At 41.7% G+C, this 19,363-nt stretch overlaps 1 protein-coding gene and 1 long non-coding RNA gene across 2 annotated transcripts; one reads left to right on the forward strand and one right to left on the reverse strand.

The window, feature by feature from the left end:
- Window positions 1–634: 634 nt before the first annotated feature.
- LOC148698058 (uncharacterized) lies at window positions 635–1,219 on the forward strand. Its single transcript, XR_015960324.1, has 3 exons — window positions 635–723; window positions 818–961; window positions 1,062–1,219. It is a non-coding gene; the product is annotated as an uncharacterized LOC148698058 (long non-coding RNA).
- Window positions 1,220–12,219: 11,000 nt separating this feature from the next.
- On the reverse strand, window positions 12,220–18,748 carry LOC148698059 (uncharacterized). Its single transcript, XM_088690365.1, has 6 exons — window positions 16,804–18,748; window positions 14,542–14,638; window positions 14,018–14,120; window positions 13,874–13,943; window positions 13,550–13,723; window positions 12,220–12,287 (listed from the first exon to the last, which is right to left on the reverse strand). Exons 1-6 carry the CDS (start codon window positions 18,746–18,748, stop codon window positions 12,220–12,222), a joined length of 2,457 nt encoding a protein of 818 aa, XP_088546491.1.
- Between the last annotated feature and the right edge of the window lie 615 nt (window positions 18,749–19,363).

The raw sequence follows: 19,363 nt of genomic DNA on the forward strand, positions 1-19,363 counted from the left end.
GAATAACATAATTTGATGAGAGACCAATTTATTTAACACATTGTATTAATAATGAGTCCCTTAAAGTAGAGAAACAACAATTTAATTTACCACTAACATTTGTTTCACTAGTAGGATCATATTCATTTATTTTAGGTTTAAATTTTCTTAAAAGTTTGCAAGGTTTTTTGTTTATGAATCCTAACATAACATTTTTCAAGAAAGATATTACAATCACTGATGAAAGCAATACTTTAGAAGCATATAAAAGCATAAGTATAGAAGAATTTAGTATTCAAAATAATTATCATTTAGAAAATTCAAAAGAAATTGATGAGCATAATAATAGAATTTGATGAAGAAATATTTGAACATAATTATCCAGTTTTAGAAGAAGGAACACATATAGAGATATTATGTGACATCCCGTCCCGAGATTATAAAAACGTATGTGTGAATTTACCTTTTTACCCCTAGTTCGTTACATTTACGTGTAGTGTTGTGTTGTGTGGCGTTGTAGGACCACACACACACTCACACACTCTCTTTCTCTCCCTTGATTCCCTCTCCCTCTGTCTCTTTTCTGTCACTTCTCTCTCTCTCCCCGAGTCCTCCATCATTCTTCTTCTTCCTTCAGAAAACGTACGGACAACACCAAACTCACCCAAACCATCACCCATCGAGGAAACTAAGGACACCATCGAACTCGTGAAGCTCGTACGAGTGCAACCATACCATTTTCAGGTGAGAAATCCTTCGTTTTCATGTCGATTCGAGGTAATCCGATTTAGGTACTGTTCATGCAAACTTAAACTAGCGTGTTTTTGGACTTTTGAAGCTTGTAGATGTCTTAGTGAGGTCCCAAGGAGCCTCGGAGTACTTCGTTGGAGAAGTTTGTACGTCGGGATCACCGTGGTCAAAGTTGGCCGGAGCTTTCGAGGATTTTTCCGGCGAATCCACGGCGAGTTAGGGGTCGAGGCAGGTATGGATGTATTCGTCTCGTCAATACCTTCATTTTGATATATAGTACGTCGAAAATGGTTAAGAAATGAAGAAGTTATGACACTTTGAAGTTTACCCAGAAATTCCGGCAAAACACCCACCTCCGGCGAAACCAGTCCGGCGACGCGAGGAAGAAGACGCGCGCGTGGGCAGCGCGTGAACAGGGCGCGTGGGGGCGCGTGAGAGCTCCAAATTGAGTTCTGAAAAATTGTCACGTGTTCGTGACGTCGTGTAGATCACCGTGGTATATTCACACACCCAATTTGAGCGACGTATGAAAAAGTTATGGACGAATGTTTGTGTGTGCATCTAAATGATGATTTTATAATTATTCTTTTATAGGTGAAACTTGTACGAACGACGAATGTAACCAAACTAGGCGTGAGGGTTACGAACCGGTTACTTATCAGTGAGTGGACAGTTATTTTTCAGTATATATATATATACGTATACTTGACGTATTTCCCAGAAAACGTATTTTAAAAGAAATACGAATTAAATATCCTGTCATATATGCATCATATTTTAATATGTGCATTACCATAATTATGCATACTGTTGCATGGTGCTGAGGAGGCCCAGGTAAGCTACATTTGAAATACATTTGATATACATGTGAAATACGTTTGGAATACGATTGAAATACTATCATCACATGCATTAGTAGTGGCATACATTTATATATGTGTATTTGGTGATGTGGACGCACAGGTAAGTGCCAGGTAAGTGGTATTCATGTTTGTATTCAGTAGTAGTTTGAGATGCTTAGAGAGCTCATAATCTGCACCCCCGGTGTTAGTGCTCCCGCCCAGAGAAGGGCAGAGTCCTTCACGTGATGTTCACCCGCACCACACGCTCAGCTTGGATCCAAGTAGGTGCACAGTCTTGTCGTACAGACCACATTAGGTGGTTCCGACTCGTAGGTGACCCGCGATTATTCGCACAGTCTTCACGTGATCGTAGCACTAGAGCGTATATATTACACCCAGTCCTGTCGTACATACCACATTAGGTGGTTCCGACTCGTGTGCAGATTCAGTTATTGAGTTTGAGATTTGAGCTCTATATGCAGCCGTACAGGTCACGTTAGGTGACTCCCGGCTGCCAGATTATATGTTATTGATATGAGTTATGCTTGAGCATTTACATTTTATTATGAGATTCCGATGTGGCATATTCTCGAGCATAAATGGCATATTTTGGAGCATGATTGGCATATCTATACATACGTATATATGTTTATTTTTCTGGGAAACTATACTTGTTTTACGGCGAGGGGTTAGTATATTCAAAGAGAAAAGAAGGTTCTGATTAAGTTCGTTTTGCTGACCCACTCAACTTTGTTTTGCGCCCCTCCAGGTTTAAGATATCAGAGCTTGGTGGCTACGAGGAATCCAACGGTGTTCTGACAGAATGGCCAAAAATTAGGACTCACCTTTGGGTGTTTCATCTTAGAAATTGTATCTTTAAAGCTTCCGTACTGTGTAAATGGTTACATCACTCTCACGTGACGGCCAGCATGCCCTCATTCGGGACGGGGTGTGTCAGTTGGTATCAGAGCCTAGTTTGCAGTCCTGTATATCTTGAGAAATTCCTAGTGTCTTCTGTCAGAACTTTACCGCCTCGCAGAGAGCCACGTCGTTCAGATAAGCCTAGCTTCCCCGATATAGCTCAGTTAAAGGAAACTAATACTATTGTGATTGAGTCACTTAGTCAACGGATTCCTTTTGAGATTGTTTATAAGTTGAAACTGAATCACTTTATGGAAAATGATGGACCTAAGGGAGCAAAGCGATGGCTTAATCATTTGGAAAAGACGTTTTGGATTATGCAAGTTAAGGAAATCTGTCTTTTGAAGGTAAGTCAAGACGACTACCTGGTTTCTGAGTATTGAGTTGCATCCAGGTGGAGACTGGAGGCTTATATGATGTCACCGGAGGAAACAACTGATTGAAAAAAAAAAAAAAAAAATTTGTTTAAAGAATTGGTTAAGAAAAGGTTTATTCCTCCGGCATATATGGATGATAATAAGCAAGAGTTTGCGATTTGAGACAAGGAAAGATGACGGCGAATAAGTATTATAGAAAGTTTACGGACTTGCCTTATTACCATCCGGATGTTGTTGATAATCCGGCAAAGATGTCTCGTCGTTTTAGGCTGGGTAATAAGAAGAAGTGGCGTTCTTTGGCGACCACTACCTACTGTACTTATTACAAGGAGTTTTACGAGATTTTATTAAGAATTAAGGACTCTGAGACTATGTCCAACGATAATGATGAAGAAGAATAAAGGAATGGGAATCAGAGGAATGATGACAAGGATAAAGGCCGATCATCTCGAGAACCTTGAAAGATTCGGAACTTCAAAAGAAGTGAAGCTAATTCTAGTTCTTTTGGCAAAGGTTTTAATGCCATTGACCAGAGGCGAAGTGATAGATGTATTGGTAATCCCAGATCTCAGAGACAAGGTGATTTTGGTAAAGGAAATGTACCTTTGTGCTGTAGGTACAATAATGGACACATTTGAGAATGTAGGCGAGAAAGCAGTGGACGCTTTACAAGTGGATAGATGGGACATAGAACTGCAAATTATGTCCAAAGCCAACAGAAGTCCTAGAAGTCTTCTTTGCCACAACTAGCGCCGATCCAGCAAGTTCCTGGATCTATTAATTATGGTCAGTTAGGCAGTGGTATACATGAGCGAAGTATTTACACTAATAGAGGTTGTGGGAGACGACAACAAGCCCAGGGATGTGTTAACCACACATCACTGCAAGATACTCAGAATTATTCGGATTTGATTAGGAGTACGATAATTATTCTTAATGACTTAGCTAGAGTCTATTTGTTAATAATGTAGAAATTTTACGTTATTATTGTTATTGCATAGAAAGTAGTAATTAAACGCGGTTGAGACATGTGTATGTATTTCCTAATGAGTGGCAAAATAGTAATATTACACCCTCGAGAGTTGTTGCTTACTTATCGAGACAACGATGATTTATCAGTATTGCGGGCTGCAGACCGTAATATTAATAATTTATTCGTGGATTCGTTAAGTAAGTAAACCGGTAGGTTATCCTATGTTAGTATCGTACTTATTTAGAGTGCTCAGTAATAGTAGAGTATGTATTGTTACCAGCTACTTTTGTTCCATTAGATTGTGGATTTCGATGTTATTCTAGAGCATATTATGTTATATACAGTGATGAGTTGCAGACCACGCGAGGTGGTACTGATTGTGTGCAAGATATACATGATATGATGAGTTGATTATGAGTTATATATGCAGCCGAGGGCTGAGTTGATTAGAATGAAAGAGTATGAGCTATATTTATAGCCGAATGTTGAATTGATTATATGTTATTCCGTCATATTCATATAGAGATGATGAGCATTATGTTATGATACTTGGCATGACATACATTCATATTGTCTAGCATAATTTGAGATATATTACGTATATGAGTATATACATTATTTCCGGGAAACCAGTTATTTTTCCATCGGTCTGGATGACTAGAGATTACTTTTGTAAGTATGCAAAGTGGAGTGAGGCAGGCCGTTATTTATGCTGTGAGAGCAAAGAGATTATTATCAAAAGGCTGCCAAGGATACTTATCTCATGTGATGCTAAGTGATGTCAATTCTAGTAGTGTGGAAGAAGTGGGAGTAGTCAGACATTTACCTGACGTTTTCCCTGAGAATTTACCTGGATTGCCGCCATTCAAAGATGTAGAGTTCACTATTGATTTGTCTCCAGGTACAAACCTTATATTATAGAATGTTGCCTTTTGAACTAAGAGAATTGGAAATTGGTTGATAAAGGTTTTTATTCAACCTAGTACATTACGTTGGGGGAACCCCAGTTTATTGGTGAGAAAGAAAATGGACGTTAAGGTTGTGCTTTGATTATAAGCAGTTGAATCGAGTAACAATTGAAAACCGTTATCCGTTACCTCACATTGATGGTTGTTTGATCAGCTTCGAGGTGGTTGTATATTTTCTAAGATGGACTTGAGGTCTGGATATTATTAGTTGAAGATTATCGGTGAGGATGCCCTTATGATAACTTTTAGGACTCGTTAAGGTCATTTCAAGTTTTGGTGATGCCATTCGGAGTGACGAATGCATCTACTACTTTATGAATTTGATGAATGAAGTATTTCAATGATATCTAGACCGATTTGTTGTTGCTACTGAAAAGATTGATAAGACTAGAGCAAAGTATGCTAAACATCTTAAATTGGTATTGCAAAGATCGAGGGAACGTCGATTGTATGCTAAGTTTAGCAAATGCCAATGTTGGATGAATCAAGTAGCATTTTTGAGATATGTTATATCTGCTTCAGGTATTCAAGTGAATTCTTAAAAGGTAGCAGAAATTGAGAATTTAGAACAACCACGAATCGTGATTGGGATTCGGAGTTATCCTAGCTTAACAAGCTATCATGGACGGTTCGTGAAAGATTTTTCAGTCATTGCCTTGCCATTGACGAGAAAAGAGGTTAAGTTTGAGTGGGATGATAATTATGAGTAAAGGTTTCAACAGTTGAAGTATTCCTCACTCATGCACGTATTTTAGTACTCCCAGAAGATAGTGGTAATCATGAAGTCTTTAATGATACTTCTTTGATTGATATTGGATAAGTGTTAATGCAGCAAGGAACGAAGGGGAAAAAGGAATGATCCTAAAGTTCGAGAATCGGAATGCATGTTTATACAAGAGAATATGACGTACGTGCCTAATGATGTGGAATTAAAGAAAGCAATTTTGACGATGTACACTGTTCAAATTCTGCAATGCATCCCGGAAGTACTAAGAAGTATCATACCATTAGACCATTTTACTATTGGCCAGATATGAAAAGAGAAATTGCAGAGTATGTCAGTTGGTGTACAGTTTGTCAGCAGGCCAAAACAAAAAGGAAGAAACTGTTTGGTTTAATGCAACCACTTTCCGTTTCACAGTGGAAATAGGAAAATATCACTATGGATTTGTGTACAAGCTTCCTCGTACACAGAATGGTTATGATGGCTTTTGGGTGGTTGTAGATCGATTTACTAAGTCAGCGCACTTTATTCTAGTGAGAGAAAAGTATTCTCTGAATAAATGGGCTGAGCTGTTTATCACTAAGATGGTGAAGTATCATGGAATTCCAGTAAGTATTGTTTCGGATCGAGATCCTAGATTCACTTCTAAGCTCTGGACAGCTTTTCAGGAAGCACTTGGTACGAGATTGCTTTATTGTACGGCGTATCGGAATGACACTGTTATGAAGCTTTCTATAGAAAAATCGTGTCGTACACCTTTGTGTTGGTCAGAGGTCGGTGAAAGAGTTTTGGTGGGCCCTGAGATAGTGGAGGAGACTACTCAGAATGTTCAAGGAATTAAGTCTAACTTGAAAGCGGCCCAGGATCGGCAGAAGAGCTTAGCAGACATGCATGCTACTGATCGAGTATATAAGGTTAATGATTAAGTATTCTTGAAGCTATCGCCTTGGAAAGGAGTAGTAAGGTTCGGGAAAAAGGGTAAGCTGAGCCCTAGGTACATCAGACCTTATCAGATCACCAAGTGAGTTGGTGAGGGTGATTACAGGATTGAGTTGCCTTCAGAGCTGTCTAAAGTGCATAATGTATTTCATGCTTCGATGCTCCGACATTATGTTGCTGATCCGTCGCATGTGATACCTCCTCAACCGTTGGAGATTAATCTAGATTTGACGTATGACGAGGAACCGTTAACGATCTTAGATTGGAAAGAGAAGGTTCTGAGGAACAAGACGGTGAACTTAGTGAAAGTTTTGTGGAGAAATCATTCAGTCAAGGAAGCTACATGGGAGACAGAAGATCAGATGAGGGATTTGTATCCTAAATTGTTCTTCGATCACTAGGGGTTATATTTGGTTGTTTTGAATTTCGGGACGAAATTCTATTAAGGTGGGTAGGTTGTGACATCCCGTCCCGAGATTATAAAAACGTATGTGTGAATTTACCTTTTTACGATCACAGTCTTCACGTGATCGTAGCACTAGAGCGTATATATTACACCCAGTCCTGTCGTACAGACCACATTAGGTGGTTCCGACTCGTGTGCAGATTCAGTTATTGAGTTTGAGATTTGAGCTCTATATGCAGCCGTACAGGTCACGTTAGGTGACTCCCGGCTGCCAGATTATATGTTATTGATATGAGTTATGCTTGAGCATTTACATTTTATTATGAGATTCCGATGTGGCATATTCTCGAGCATAAATGGCATATTTTGGAGCATGATTGGCATATCTATACATACGTATATATGTTTATTTTTCTGGGAAACTATACTTGTTTTACGGCGAGGGGTTAGTATATTCAAAGAGAAAAGAAGGTTCTGATTAAGTTCGTTTTGCTGACCCACTCAACTTTGTTTTGCGCCCCTCCAGGTTTAAGATATCAGAGCTTGGTGGCTACGAGGAATCCAACGGTGTTCTGACAGAATGGCCAAAAATTAGGACTCACCTTTGGGTGTTTCATCTTAGAAATTGTATCTTTAAAGCTTCCGTACTGTGTAAATGGTTACGTCACTCTCACGTGACGGCCAGCATGCCCTCCTTCGGGACGGGGTGTGTCATATTACAATTAGATAGACCAAAGATTTTGGTAGAATCCTTACAATTAGCAGAACAAACTAAAATTATAGGAAAAAACCCTCAATTACATTGGAGTAAAAATAAAATATTAGCATAATTAGATATTATTAATCTAGATTTAACCATTAAAACAACTGATATGCCTTATAATTTACTTGACAAGCAAGAGTTTGAGCAACAAATTAAAGAGTTAGTAAATTCAAAATTAATTAGCCCTTCAAAATGTAGACATAGATCAGTAGCATTCATAGTGAGAAAACTTTCAGAATTACAAAGAGGTAAAGCTAGAATAGTTTACAATTACAAGATTAAGTGATAATACATATGAAAATAGCTATAAGTTACCAAATAAAGACGAGCTTATAAATAAAATTCAAGAGAGTAATATTTTGGTAAACTTTGACTGTAAATCAGGATTTTGGTAAATACGATTACCAGAAGAATCAATTGAGTGGACAACTTTTACTTGTCCAGAATGACATTTTGAATGGCTTGTTATGTCATTTGGACTTAAAAATGCACCGTCGATCTTTCAAAGAAAGATGGATCAAATTTTCAAGAAATATGATAATTTATGTACTGTTTATGTAGATGATATTTTAGTACATAGTAAAAATAGAAATGAACATAGAAAGTATTTAGAAATAGTTTTACAAGAATTTATCAATAACAAAATTATGATAAGTAAAAATAAAATAACATTAGAAAAACAAAATATAGAATTTTTAAAAATGTATATTAAGTCAGGTACAATAAAATTACAAGATCATATAACTAAGAAGGTTTGAGAATTTCCAGACAAATTAGAAGATTAAAAAAAAAAAAAAAAAAAAAAACAGTTACAATGACACACCCCGATCGAGATCAGGGCATGCTGGCCGTCACGTGGAAGTGACATAACCATGTGCACAATGCGGAAGCTAATAAAATAGTAATGTAAATAGTACAAATAAATGAAAACTAGCATACATAAGGTAATAGAAACAAGTGCTAGCGTAAGTGAGACGTAAGTTCAGAGCATAAGGCCTATAACAGTCCAAAAGTAAACAACGCGACAACAGTACACCTGAAGGTGGCCCTACGATGATGATCGTCTGTCAGATATGCCGGGAAAGCCCTCTGGGAAACCACCAAACGTGCTAGCCAACTAGAACCTGGAGGGGCGCAAAACAAAAGCGTGAGTGGGCAAAAACAAAGCTTTTCGAAAACCATTTAATAAATAACTTCTAACCCCTCGCCGTAAAACCTGTATACTTCCCAGAAAATAAACATATATATATATACCAATCATGCTCGAGAATATGCCATGCCAAACCCTCAGAATGAAATGCAAGTGCTCAGGTATAAATCATATCAATAACATATAATCTGGCAGCCGGAGTCACCTAACGTGACCTGTACGGCTGCATCTAGAGCTCAAATCTCAATCTCACTAACTAGACCTGCACACGAGTCGGAACCACCTAAAGTGGTCTGTACGACAAGCCTGGGTGTAATACATATAAACGCTCTAGTGCTACGATCACGTGAAGGTTGGGCGAGTAATCGCGGGTCACCTACGAGTCGGAACCACCTAAAGTGGTCTGTATGACAAGACTGTGCACCAAACTTGGATCCAAGCTGAGCGTGTGGTGCGGGAGGTGAACATCACGTGAAGGACTGTGCCCTACTCTGGGCGGGAGCACTAACACCGGGGGTGCAGGTTATGAGCTCTCTAAGCATCTCAAATCACTACCGAAATATAAACATGAATAACACTTACCTGGCACCTACCTGTGCGTCCGCAGCACCAATTATGCATATATATATATATATATATATATATATATAGACCATTAATAATGCAACTAACGATGCATAAACAATGATAATGTAATGCATGGCATATGACATATAACAATTCAAATCAATTTCTGGGAAAATATAAGTATATAGGTATATACGGAAAACCAAAAGCCCACTCACTGATACGTGGAAGGGTCGTAGCCCCCCTGCCTCGAGTGACCACGCTCGTCCTCGGGATAGGTATCACCTGAAAAATCAACCCAACTCCGGCCAACTTCGAAACTAGTGATCCCGACGTCCAAAACCTTCAAACGAACCACCCCGAGCATCCTAGGGACCTCACCAAGCTACCTGAAATGGGTATGGTTGGACTCCTACAAGCCTCACGAGTCTGAATATGTGCTTGGATTCTTGGATCTGTGGAGGTTGAATGGGTTTGTGGGTGTGTCCGTACGTTTCAAAGGAAATGGGAAGGAATGGGGACTCAGGACAGGTGCAGGGAAAGGGAGAAAACTGTGAGGGTGAGTGTGTGGTGCCAAACTATCCACACCAAGCCAAAAAGAACAACTACGGAACGAAAAAAAACACGCTAAGGCAAAATCGTCTTTTCACGTTACGTTTTAGAATTTCTCGGGACGGGCTGTCACAACCTACCCACCTTATTAGAATTTCGTCCCGAAATTCAAAACAACCAAACAACTACCCCTAGTGATCAAAGAACAACCGAGGATACAAATCCCTCATCCGATCTTCTGTTTCCAACGTAGCTTCCTCCACAGAATGGTTTCTCCACAAAACTTTCACCAACAACACTGTCTTGTTCCTCAGAACCTTTTCCTTCCAATCTAGTATCGTCACTGGTTCCTCGTTATAAGTCAAATCTGGATTAATTTCCAAGGGTTGAGGAGGTATCACGTGAGACGGATCAGCAACATAATGTCGAAGCATAGACACGTGAAAAACGTTATGTACTCTAGCCAACTCCGGAGCTAACTCCAATCGGTAAGCTACCTCACCAACTCGCTCTGTGACCATGTATGGTCCAATGTACCTGGGACTCAACTTACCCTTCTTTCCAAACCGCACAACTCCTCTCCACGGTGAAAGCTTCAGAAATACCCAATCGCCAACCTCATACACTCTGTCAGTAGCATGCCGATCTGCTAAACTCTTCTGCCTGTCCTGAGCTGCCTTCAGGTTAGACTTAATCACCTGAACATTCTGAGTAGTTTCCTCAACAATCTCCAGACCCACTAAAACTCTTTCTCCTACCTCTGACCAACATAACGGCGTGCGACAAGATCTACCATACAATGCCTCAAATGGCGCCATACCGATACTCGAATGAAAGCTGTTGTTGTAGGCAAATTCCATTAAATCCAACCGCTTGTGCCAAGCATCACTAAACTGTAGCACCGAAGCTCGCAACATATCCTCCAAAGTCTGAATGGTTCTCTCTAACTGTCCGTCCGTCTGAGGATGATACGCCGTACTATAAAGTAGTCTCGTACCCAACGCTTCCTGAAAAGCCACCCAAAACTTAGATGTAAATCGCGGATCACGATCCGAGACAATACTCACAGGGACACCATGGTACTTCACAACCTTCGAGATAAACAACTCCGCTAAATGGCTCAAAGAATACTTCTCCCTCACAGGAATTAAATGTGCTAACTTAGTAAGTCGATCAATGATTACCCAAATGCCGTCAAAACCATTATGTGTACGCGGAAGCTTGTACACAAAATCCATAGTAATATTTTCCCATTTCCACTCTGGAACGGGAAGCGGCTGCAACAATCCAAACGGCTTCTTCCTTTCCGCCTTAACTTGCTGACAAATAGCACACCTACTCACATACTCAGCTATCTCCCTCTTCATACCCGGCCAATAATAAAATGGTCGAATGGTATGATACATTTTAGTAGCTCCTGGATGCATGGCGTAAGCTGAGATATGTACTTCATCGAGAATTTCTTTCTTTAAATCTAAATCATTAGGCACGAACATCCTACCTTCCTGCATCAACATGCCATCCGAATCACGAACTCTAAGGTCTCTCCTCCTACCCTGATCTCGAGCTTGGATGAATTTCTAGGTTTCCCTATCCGCTACCTGAGCTTCAAGCACCCGATCAACTAAAATTGGTCTAACTTGAAAATTAGCAAGTAAAGCTACTTCTTGATCTTCTGCTTCTAACCTCACTCCCGTAGCACGCAAGTCTGCCAAAAGAGGAATACGACTCGCATACAACGCATTGATACGGCCCTGAGACTTCCTGCTAAGTGCATCAGCCACTACGTTTGCACGACCAGAGTGATAATCAATCGTGCAGTCGTAATCACTGAGTAACTCCATCCACCTCCGCTGACGAAGATTAAGTTCCTTCTGAGTAAAAAGATACTGAAGACTCTTGTGATCTGTAAAGATCCTACATTTCTCTCCATAGAGTTAGTGTCTCCACAACTTCAACGCAAAGATAATAGGGGCCAACTCCAAATCATGTGTAGGGTAATTCAACTCATGAGGTTTCAACTGTCGCGAAGCATAAGCAATCACCCTACCATGCTGCATCAACACACATCCCAGACCATTCAAGGAAGCATCACTATAGACCTCGAAATCACCACTATCGTCCGGGAGTGCCAAAACAGGTGCATGAGTGAGACAATGCTTCAGTTGCTGGAAACTCTGCTCACACCTATCATCCCACTCGAATTTAACATCCTTCCTCGTTAACCTCGTCAGTGGTAAAGCAATCACAGGAAAAATCCTTAACGAATCGCCGATAATACCCCGCCAAACCAAGGAAACTCCTCACCTCAGTGATGGTTCGTGGTTGCTCCCATTTCTCCACAGCGGCGACCTTCTGTGGATCCACCAAAATACCCTGAGCAGAAATGATGTGCCCCAAAAATGCAACTTGGTTTAACCAAAACTGGCACTTGCTAAACTTAGCATACAATTGGTGTTCCCTCAATCTCTTCAACACCAAAGTAAGATGTCGAACATGCTCCGCTTTCGACTTAGAATACACCAGAATATCGTCGGTGAAAACAATAACAAACCTATCCAAATATGGCTGGAACACCCGATTCATCAAATCCATAAAAGCAGCTGGTGCATTCGTCAACCCAAACGGCATAACCAGAAACTCGTAATGACCATAACGAGTCCTGAACGCCGTCTTAGGAACGTCATCCCTACTAATTTTCAGCTGATAATATCCAGACCTCAAGTCAATCTTGGAGAATACACAAGTATCTCGAAGCTGATCAAACAAATCGTCAATACGCGGCAACGGATAACGGTTTTTAATCGTCACCCGATTCAATTGCCTGTAATCAATACATAGCCTCAAAGTTCCATCTTTCTTCCTCACAAACAAAACTGGAGCGCCCCAAGGTGAAGTGCTAGGCTGAATGAAACCTTTATCCACTAATTCCTGCAACTGAACTTTCAATTCCCTTAACTCAGCAGGAGCCATACGATAAGGAGTCAAGGAAATAGGATTAGTACCTGGAAGCAACTCAATAGTGAACTCCACATCCCGATCTGGTGGTAAACCATGTAAATCTTTGGGGAAAACACCGGGAAAATGTCTGACTACCCTCACATCCTTAACTCTACTAGGAGCAGCCTCATCCAACACCACATGAGCTAAGTATCCCTGGCAACCTTTAGACAACAACCTTTCCCCTCGCAAAGCCGAAATAACACCATGTCTCACCCCACTCTGCTCGCCCACAAAAGTAACCACAGGTAGTCCAGGACGATGGAACGTAACTATTTTCCCGTAACAATCAATATTGGCACGATTGAAATGCAACCAATCTGTGCCCAGAATCACATCAAAGTCAACAATATCTAACGGGATAAGATCAGCTGGCATGACAACATCCTCCACTACCACTAGACATCCTGGGTACACACGATCTACAATACATCTCTCCCCTCTAGGCATGGCGAACTCTAAATCATACCCTAGAGGTGCGGGGCGAGGTTGCGTCACTTGAGCAAATGTATGAGAAATCACAGAATGTGTAGCACCACAATCAATTAATACTCTAGAAAAATAACCAAGGATATTTAACGTACCCATGATCAAATCCGGATTGTTCTGAGCATCCTGCAGAGAAATATTATGAATACGCCCCTGGGTCTGCTGTCGTCCACCGCGACCTCTGCTCGTCTGACCACCATGACTCTGAGTACCACGCCCCTGACTGGGCTGACCAGACTGCCTCGAAGACCCCGCGCTACTCGTAGCAATCTCCCCTGGCTGAAACTGTCCTCCCTGAAACCACTGAGAACCGCCTGCTGAAGCTGGAGGATACGGCATATAGCCGCCAGGATACGGAGGATAACCACCCTGGGAATATGGGTCCTGGGGATACTGATACTGTCCTGGGGCATAGGGAACAACATCGCCCTGATAGTGGTAGGCACCACCTCGACCTGTCGGTGCATAACTACCCGGACCCTGAATCTGTTGAATCGGTGCAGGTGGCGGCAAGAAAGTCTGTTGCGGCTTCTGCTGCTGACTCTGGGGACAATTCGCAGCTCGATGTCCCATCTGCCCACAAGTAAAGCAACCACTGCTGCCACGCCTGCACTCACCAAAATGCCGATTATTACACCTGCGGCAGACTGGGGCTCGACCTCTACCACCATCACCTTGTCTCTGGCCTCGAGCACCACCAGTAAACCTACCTCCACATCCCTGACCAGTGGCGCTGAAACCACCGCTAGAAGAGCTAGAGCTAGTACCACCCCTCTTGAAGTTCTGTGTCCTACGAGGTCCGAGCGACGCTTGACCTTTACCCTTATCATCTTTCTTCTGATTACCATCCTTCTCTTCCTCCTCACTCTCGCTCGGCATGTTTTCTGAATCCTTAATCCTCAACAATATCTCGTAGAAATCCTGGTAGGTATCACAGTGGGTAGTGGTCGCCATCGAACGCCACTTCTTCTTAGTGCCTAAGCGGAAACGACAAAGCATCTCCGCCGGATTACCAGCAACATCTGGATGATAGCGAGACAGATCTGTGAACCTCCGATAGTACTCATTAGCTGTCAACTTCCCCTGTCTCAACTCAGTGAATTCCTGCTTCTTTCGGTCAATATACTCAGGAGGCACAAACCTTCTCCTGAATAACTCTTGGAAAACATCCCAATCAGTCCTCTCAGCTGGAGTCAAACGACGAGATTCTTGCTCCCACCAAGCTGCAGACTCCTTACCTAAAAACTACGATGTCGTCTCAACCCACCTCTCAACAGGAAGGTTCCCTGATTGTGCAACACACGAAAAGTCTTCTCAATGTGCTATAACCATCGCTCTGCGCCCTCGTGACCCTCGCTACCTTCGAACTTATCCAATTTCAAATTGTACATAGTCTCTAGATGAGTCCTCTGGGGAGGGCGGATCGCCGACTGAATAGCTGTAGCAATAGCTTCCCCCAGCTGAGCAATATCGGGGAAACTAGGCTCAGCAGAGCGACGTGGTTCCCGACGAGGCGGCATAGTTCTGACAGAAGACACCAAAACCATTAGAATACTCACAAAAGCACAGGACTGCCAAACCTAGGCTCTGATACCAAAACTGACACACCCCGATCGAGATCAGGGCATGTTGGCCGTCACGTGGAAGTGACGTAACCATGTGCACAATGCGGAAGCTAATAAAATAGTAATGTAAATAGTACGAATAAATGAAAACTAGCATACATAAGGTAATAGAAACAAGTGCTAGCGTAAGTGAGACGCAAGTTCAGAGCATAAGGCCTATAGTTGTCCAAAAGTAAACAACGCGACAACAGTACACCCGAAGGTGGCCCTACGATGATGATCGTCTGTCAGATATGCCGGGAAAGCCCTCTGGGAAACCACCAAACGTGCTAGCCAACTAGAACCTGGAGGGGCGCAAAACAAAAGCGTGAGTGGGCAAAAACAAAGCTTTTCGAAAACCATTTAATAAATAACTTCTACCCCCTAGCCGTAAAACCTGTATACTTCCCAGAAAATAAACATATATATATACCAATCATGCTCGAGAATATGCCATGCCAGAACCTCAGAATGAAATGCAAGTGCTCAGGTATAAATCATATCAATAACATATAATCTGGCAGCCGGAGTCACCTAACGTGACCTCTACGGCTGCATCTAGAGCTCAAATCTCAATCTCACTAACTAGACCTGCACACGAGTCGGAACCACCTAAAGTGGTCTGTACGACAAGCCTGGGTGTAATACATATAAACGCTCTAGTGCTACGACCACGTGAAGGCTGGGCGAGTAATCTCGGGTCACCAACGAGTCGGAACCACCTAAAGTGGTTTGTACGACAAGACTGTGCACCTAACTTGGATCCAAGCTGAGCGTGTGATGCGGGAGGTGAACATCACGTGAAGGACTGTGCCCTACTCTGGGCGGGAGCACTAACACCGGGGGTGTAGGTTATGAGCTCTCTAAGCATCTCAAATCACTACCGAAATATAAACATTAATAACACTTACCTGGCACCTACCTGTGCGTCCGCAGCACCAATTATGCATATATATATATATATATATATATAGACGATTAATAATGCAACTAACGATGCATAAACAATGATAATGTAATGCATGGCATATGACATATAACAATTCAAATCAATTTCTGGGAAAATATAAGTATATAGGTATATACGGAAAACCAAAAGCCCACTCACTGATACGTGGAAGGGTCGTAGCCCCCCTGCCTCGAGTGACCACGCTCGTCCTCGGGATAGGTATCACCTGAAAAATCAACCCAACTCTGGCCAACTTCGAAACTAGTGATCCCGACGTCCAAAACCTTCAAACGAACCACCCCGAGCCTCCTAGGGACTTCACCAAGCTACCTGAAATGGGTATGGTTGGACTCCTACAAGCCGTGGCTTGCAAGGATTCCCCCACCCTCATTTCTTGCTCTTATGTCGTGCACTAAGGCTACTTCGAGTGCATCTTCGTTCATTTGATCGAAATGCATCTGTGCCAACGAATCCACAATGTCAATGGCAAAACAAGAATGGTCCTCAATTGGATATTTAATGGTTTCAGAAAGATTAAAATTAATAATGTCCCCATCAAACTCCATGGTTAATGTTCCCGTAAACATGTCTATCTTTGTTCTCGCTGTTTTCATGAATGGACGGCCTAGCAAGATTGGCAATGATGGAGCATGGCTCGAATCCTCCATTTCTAATACATAAAAATCTGCAGGAAAAATAAGATTATTGACTTGCACTAAAACATCCTCAAGGACTCCCTTGGGATAAGCGTTAGAACGATCGGCCAATTGAATTATAACGCCATCTTGTTTTAACTCACCCAGGTTCATAGATGCATAAATGGAATATGGCATGACATTAATAGAAGCACCTAAATCTAACATGCATTGTTCAAATCTAGTGTTTCCAATTATGCATGGAATAGTAAAGCTCCCTGGATCCTTACACTTTGGAGGTAACTTTCGTTGCAAAACTGCGGATACATTTTCACTTACTTTCACAACTTCTTTGTTTGAAATTCTTTTCCTAGTTGTGCATAACTCTTTTAAAAACTTTGCATGCCTGGGCACTTGCTTAATGGCATCAAGTAAAGGAATGTTTACTTGGACTTTTCGAAAGGTATCCAAAATGTCCTTTTCGCTTTCTTCCTTCTTCGATTGTGCAAATCTGCGAGGGAAAGGAACATTGGGCAGATTAGTGTTCGAAATCACAACATTTGGGACAACATTACCTGAGATGGACGGATGGGAAGTCGTAGATGGCTGCGGCATGGGTGGTGCCATCCTTGCCGTAGGGTAATTTTTCTCCTCTTCTTCGATTCGTATCTTCTCATCTTCCTTGTTTCCCACTTCTTTTCCACTTCTTAGTGTGATAGCCTTTGCAGATTCGAAACCACCCTTGGGATTGACCACCGTAGTGCTTGGTAACTTACCATTTTCACGGAATTGTCCCAAAAATTCGGCCATTTGGCCCATTTGCTTCTTTAGCTCATTAACCTCCTTTGCTTGGTTCTGCATTCCCTGCGCCATTGTGGTTAGTAACTGATATGTTTTATCGTCATTCATAGACGTACCTGAGTTGGTTTGGGATGATTGTGCTTGAGGAGGTGGTTGTGGTGCCATTGGCCTTGGAAAGAAACCCGGAGGTTGTCGGAATCCACTTTGTTGGGCAGGTTGTTGTGCATCTCTCCATCTGAAATTTGGGTGGTCTCTCCAACCTGGATTATATGTGTTAGAATATGGATCGTTCCTCGGTTGGTTTTGATTCCCATAGCCCATGGCATTGGCAGATTCCCATCCTCCGTTCTCAATTAATTGAGGGCATTGATCAGATTGGTGTCCTTGAATGGAGCATACACCACAAATTGTAGCTCCTTGCGCTTTGGGGCCCTCCACAAACTGCGACAACATAGATGTAAGGTTAGCCATTTGGGATTGTAACTCAGAAATAGAACTTACCTCATTTACATGATGTGGCCGTGGGGTGTCTCTTTGCCCAACACCTTCATATTGTTGTGCATTGAGTGCTCGATTAGCAATGAGAGTTTTGGCATCCCTAGGTGTCTTGTCCACTAGAGCTCCTCCCGCGGATGCATCCAACATTTGCCGTTCAAGTGGTAGAAGACCTTCGTAAAAGTATTGAAGGAAAAGCTCCTCCTTCATTTGATGTTGAGGACATGATGCAACAAGGGCTTTAAAACGCTCGTAGTATGCCGGAAAAGATTCTCCTTGACTTTGTTGGATTCCGCTAATTTTCTTCCTCAAGAGAATGATTTTTGAAGTAGGGAAGAACTTTTCCAAGAACGCTCTCTTCATGCTTTCCCAAGAAGTAACGGTCCCGGGTGCCAATTCATAAAGCCAATCCTTAGCCTTTTCCACAAGAGAGAATGGAAAAGCTTTTATCATCAGAATGTTCCCATCGACATTTATGGGTGTCATGCTCGAACAAACAACCTCAAACTCCTTGAGATGCTTGTTGGGATCTTCCATGGAAAGCCCATGGTATTTCGGAATGTGGTGCAACAAGCTTGACTTCAACTCGAATTCATCGGTCTTGCCTTGGGCAGCCTCGGGGTATTGAATGCAAAGAAGGGCTGCGTTGGCCAAACCCGAGGCATAAAGCTCTTTGATGGTTCGATTGTCCACGGCCATGGTTGGTACTTCCTCTTTAACCCAATCCGTGGCTTCCTCTTCTACTTCAGGTTCGGGACTAGGAGGATTAGAATCTTGCAATTTCTTGTTCCTTCTCAAAGTCCTCTCGAAATCACCGTCAAAGTCGGAGATATGCTTACGAACAGGTTGTGAGCTACGGGTCATAAACTAGTACCTACACACAAAAGTAAACAAGATAAGTAACCAACTTAATAGACTTGGCACAAGTAAGAAAACAAGTTGCCACACACGGCAAAAAAAAAAAAAAAACAAAACACATACACACGGTGCAAAAATTAAAACAAAACAGAAACTAAACAATTTAAACAAGACTCAAGACAAGGGATTAGCAACTTTGCCAATCCCCGGCAACGGCGCCAAAATTTGATACGTAGATTATACGCACACAAACTAAACCCTATTTGTGACAATTGTAGTAATGATGTAAGTAGGGATCGTTCTAACCGGGGATTAACTAGGGGTGCTAATCTATTTTGAATTGACTTGAAAACACAAAAACTAAATGTAAATACTCTTAACAAGACTACTATGACTCAGAATGGCTTTGAAAAACTCAAACTTCCTAAAACAATCAAATTGACTCAAATAGAAACTAGAACTTGATTTAGACGAATTTGAAAGTGTTTATGACTCCAAAAGCTTAAAGATACAAAAATAAAACAAATACGAATGATTAAGACTCAACGAAATATGGGGGAAATGTGTTTGGACGATATTAAATTAAATGGACAGAATATAATTAAAGGCAAAATGTAAATA

This window comes from Pyrus communis, chromosome 3 (assembly GCF_041283825.1).
Source record: "Pyrus communis isolate YQ-2024b chromosome 3, ASM4128382v1, whole genome shotgun sequence".
In the NCBI taxonomy this organism is placed as follows: Eukaryota; Viridiplantae; Streptophyta; class Magnoliopsida; order Rosales; family Rosaceae; genus Pyrus; species Pyrus communis.

Excerpts from the sequence above, each read along its gene's own strand:
- LOC148698059 (XM_088690365.1), bottom strand. The coding sequence starts at position 18,748 with ATGACCCGTAGCTCACAACCTGTTCGTAAGCATATCTCCGACTTTGAC. Across the intron at positions 14,639-16,803 it reads ACAATGCATGTTAGATTTAG|GTAAGGAGTCTGCAGCTTGG; the intron begins GTGCTTCTATTA and ends CGTAGTTTTTAG. Across the intron at positions 14,121-14,541 it reads CAAGAGTTATTCAGGAGAAG|GGATGTGGAGGTAGGTTTAC; the intron begins GTTTGTGCCTCC and ends GCCACTGGTCAG.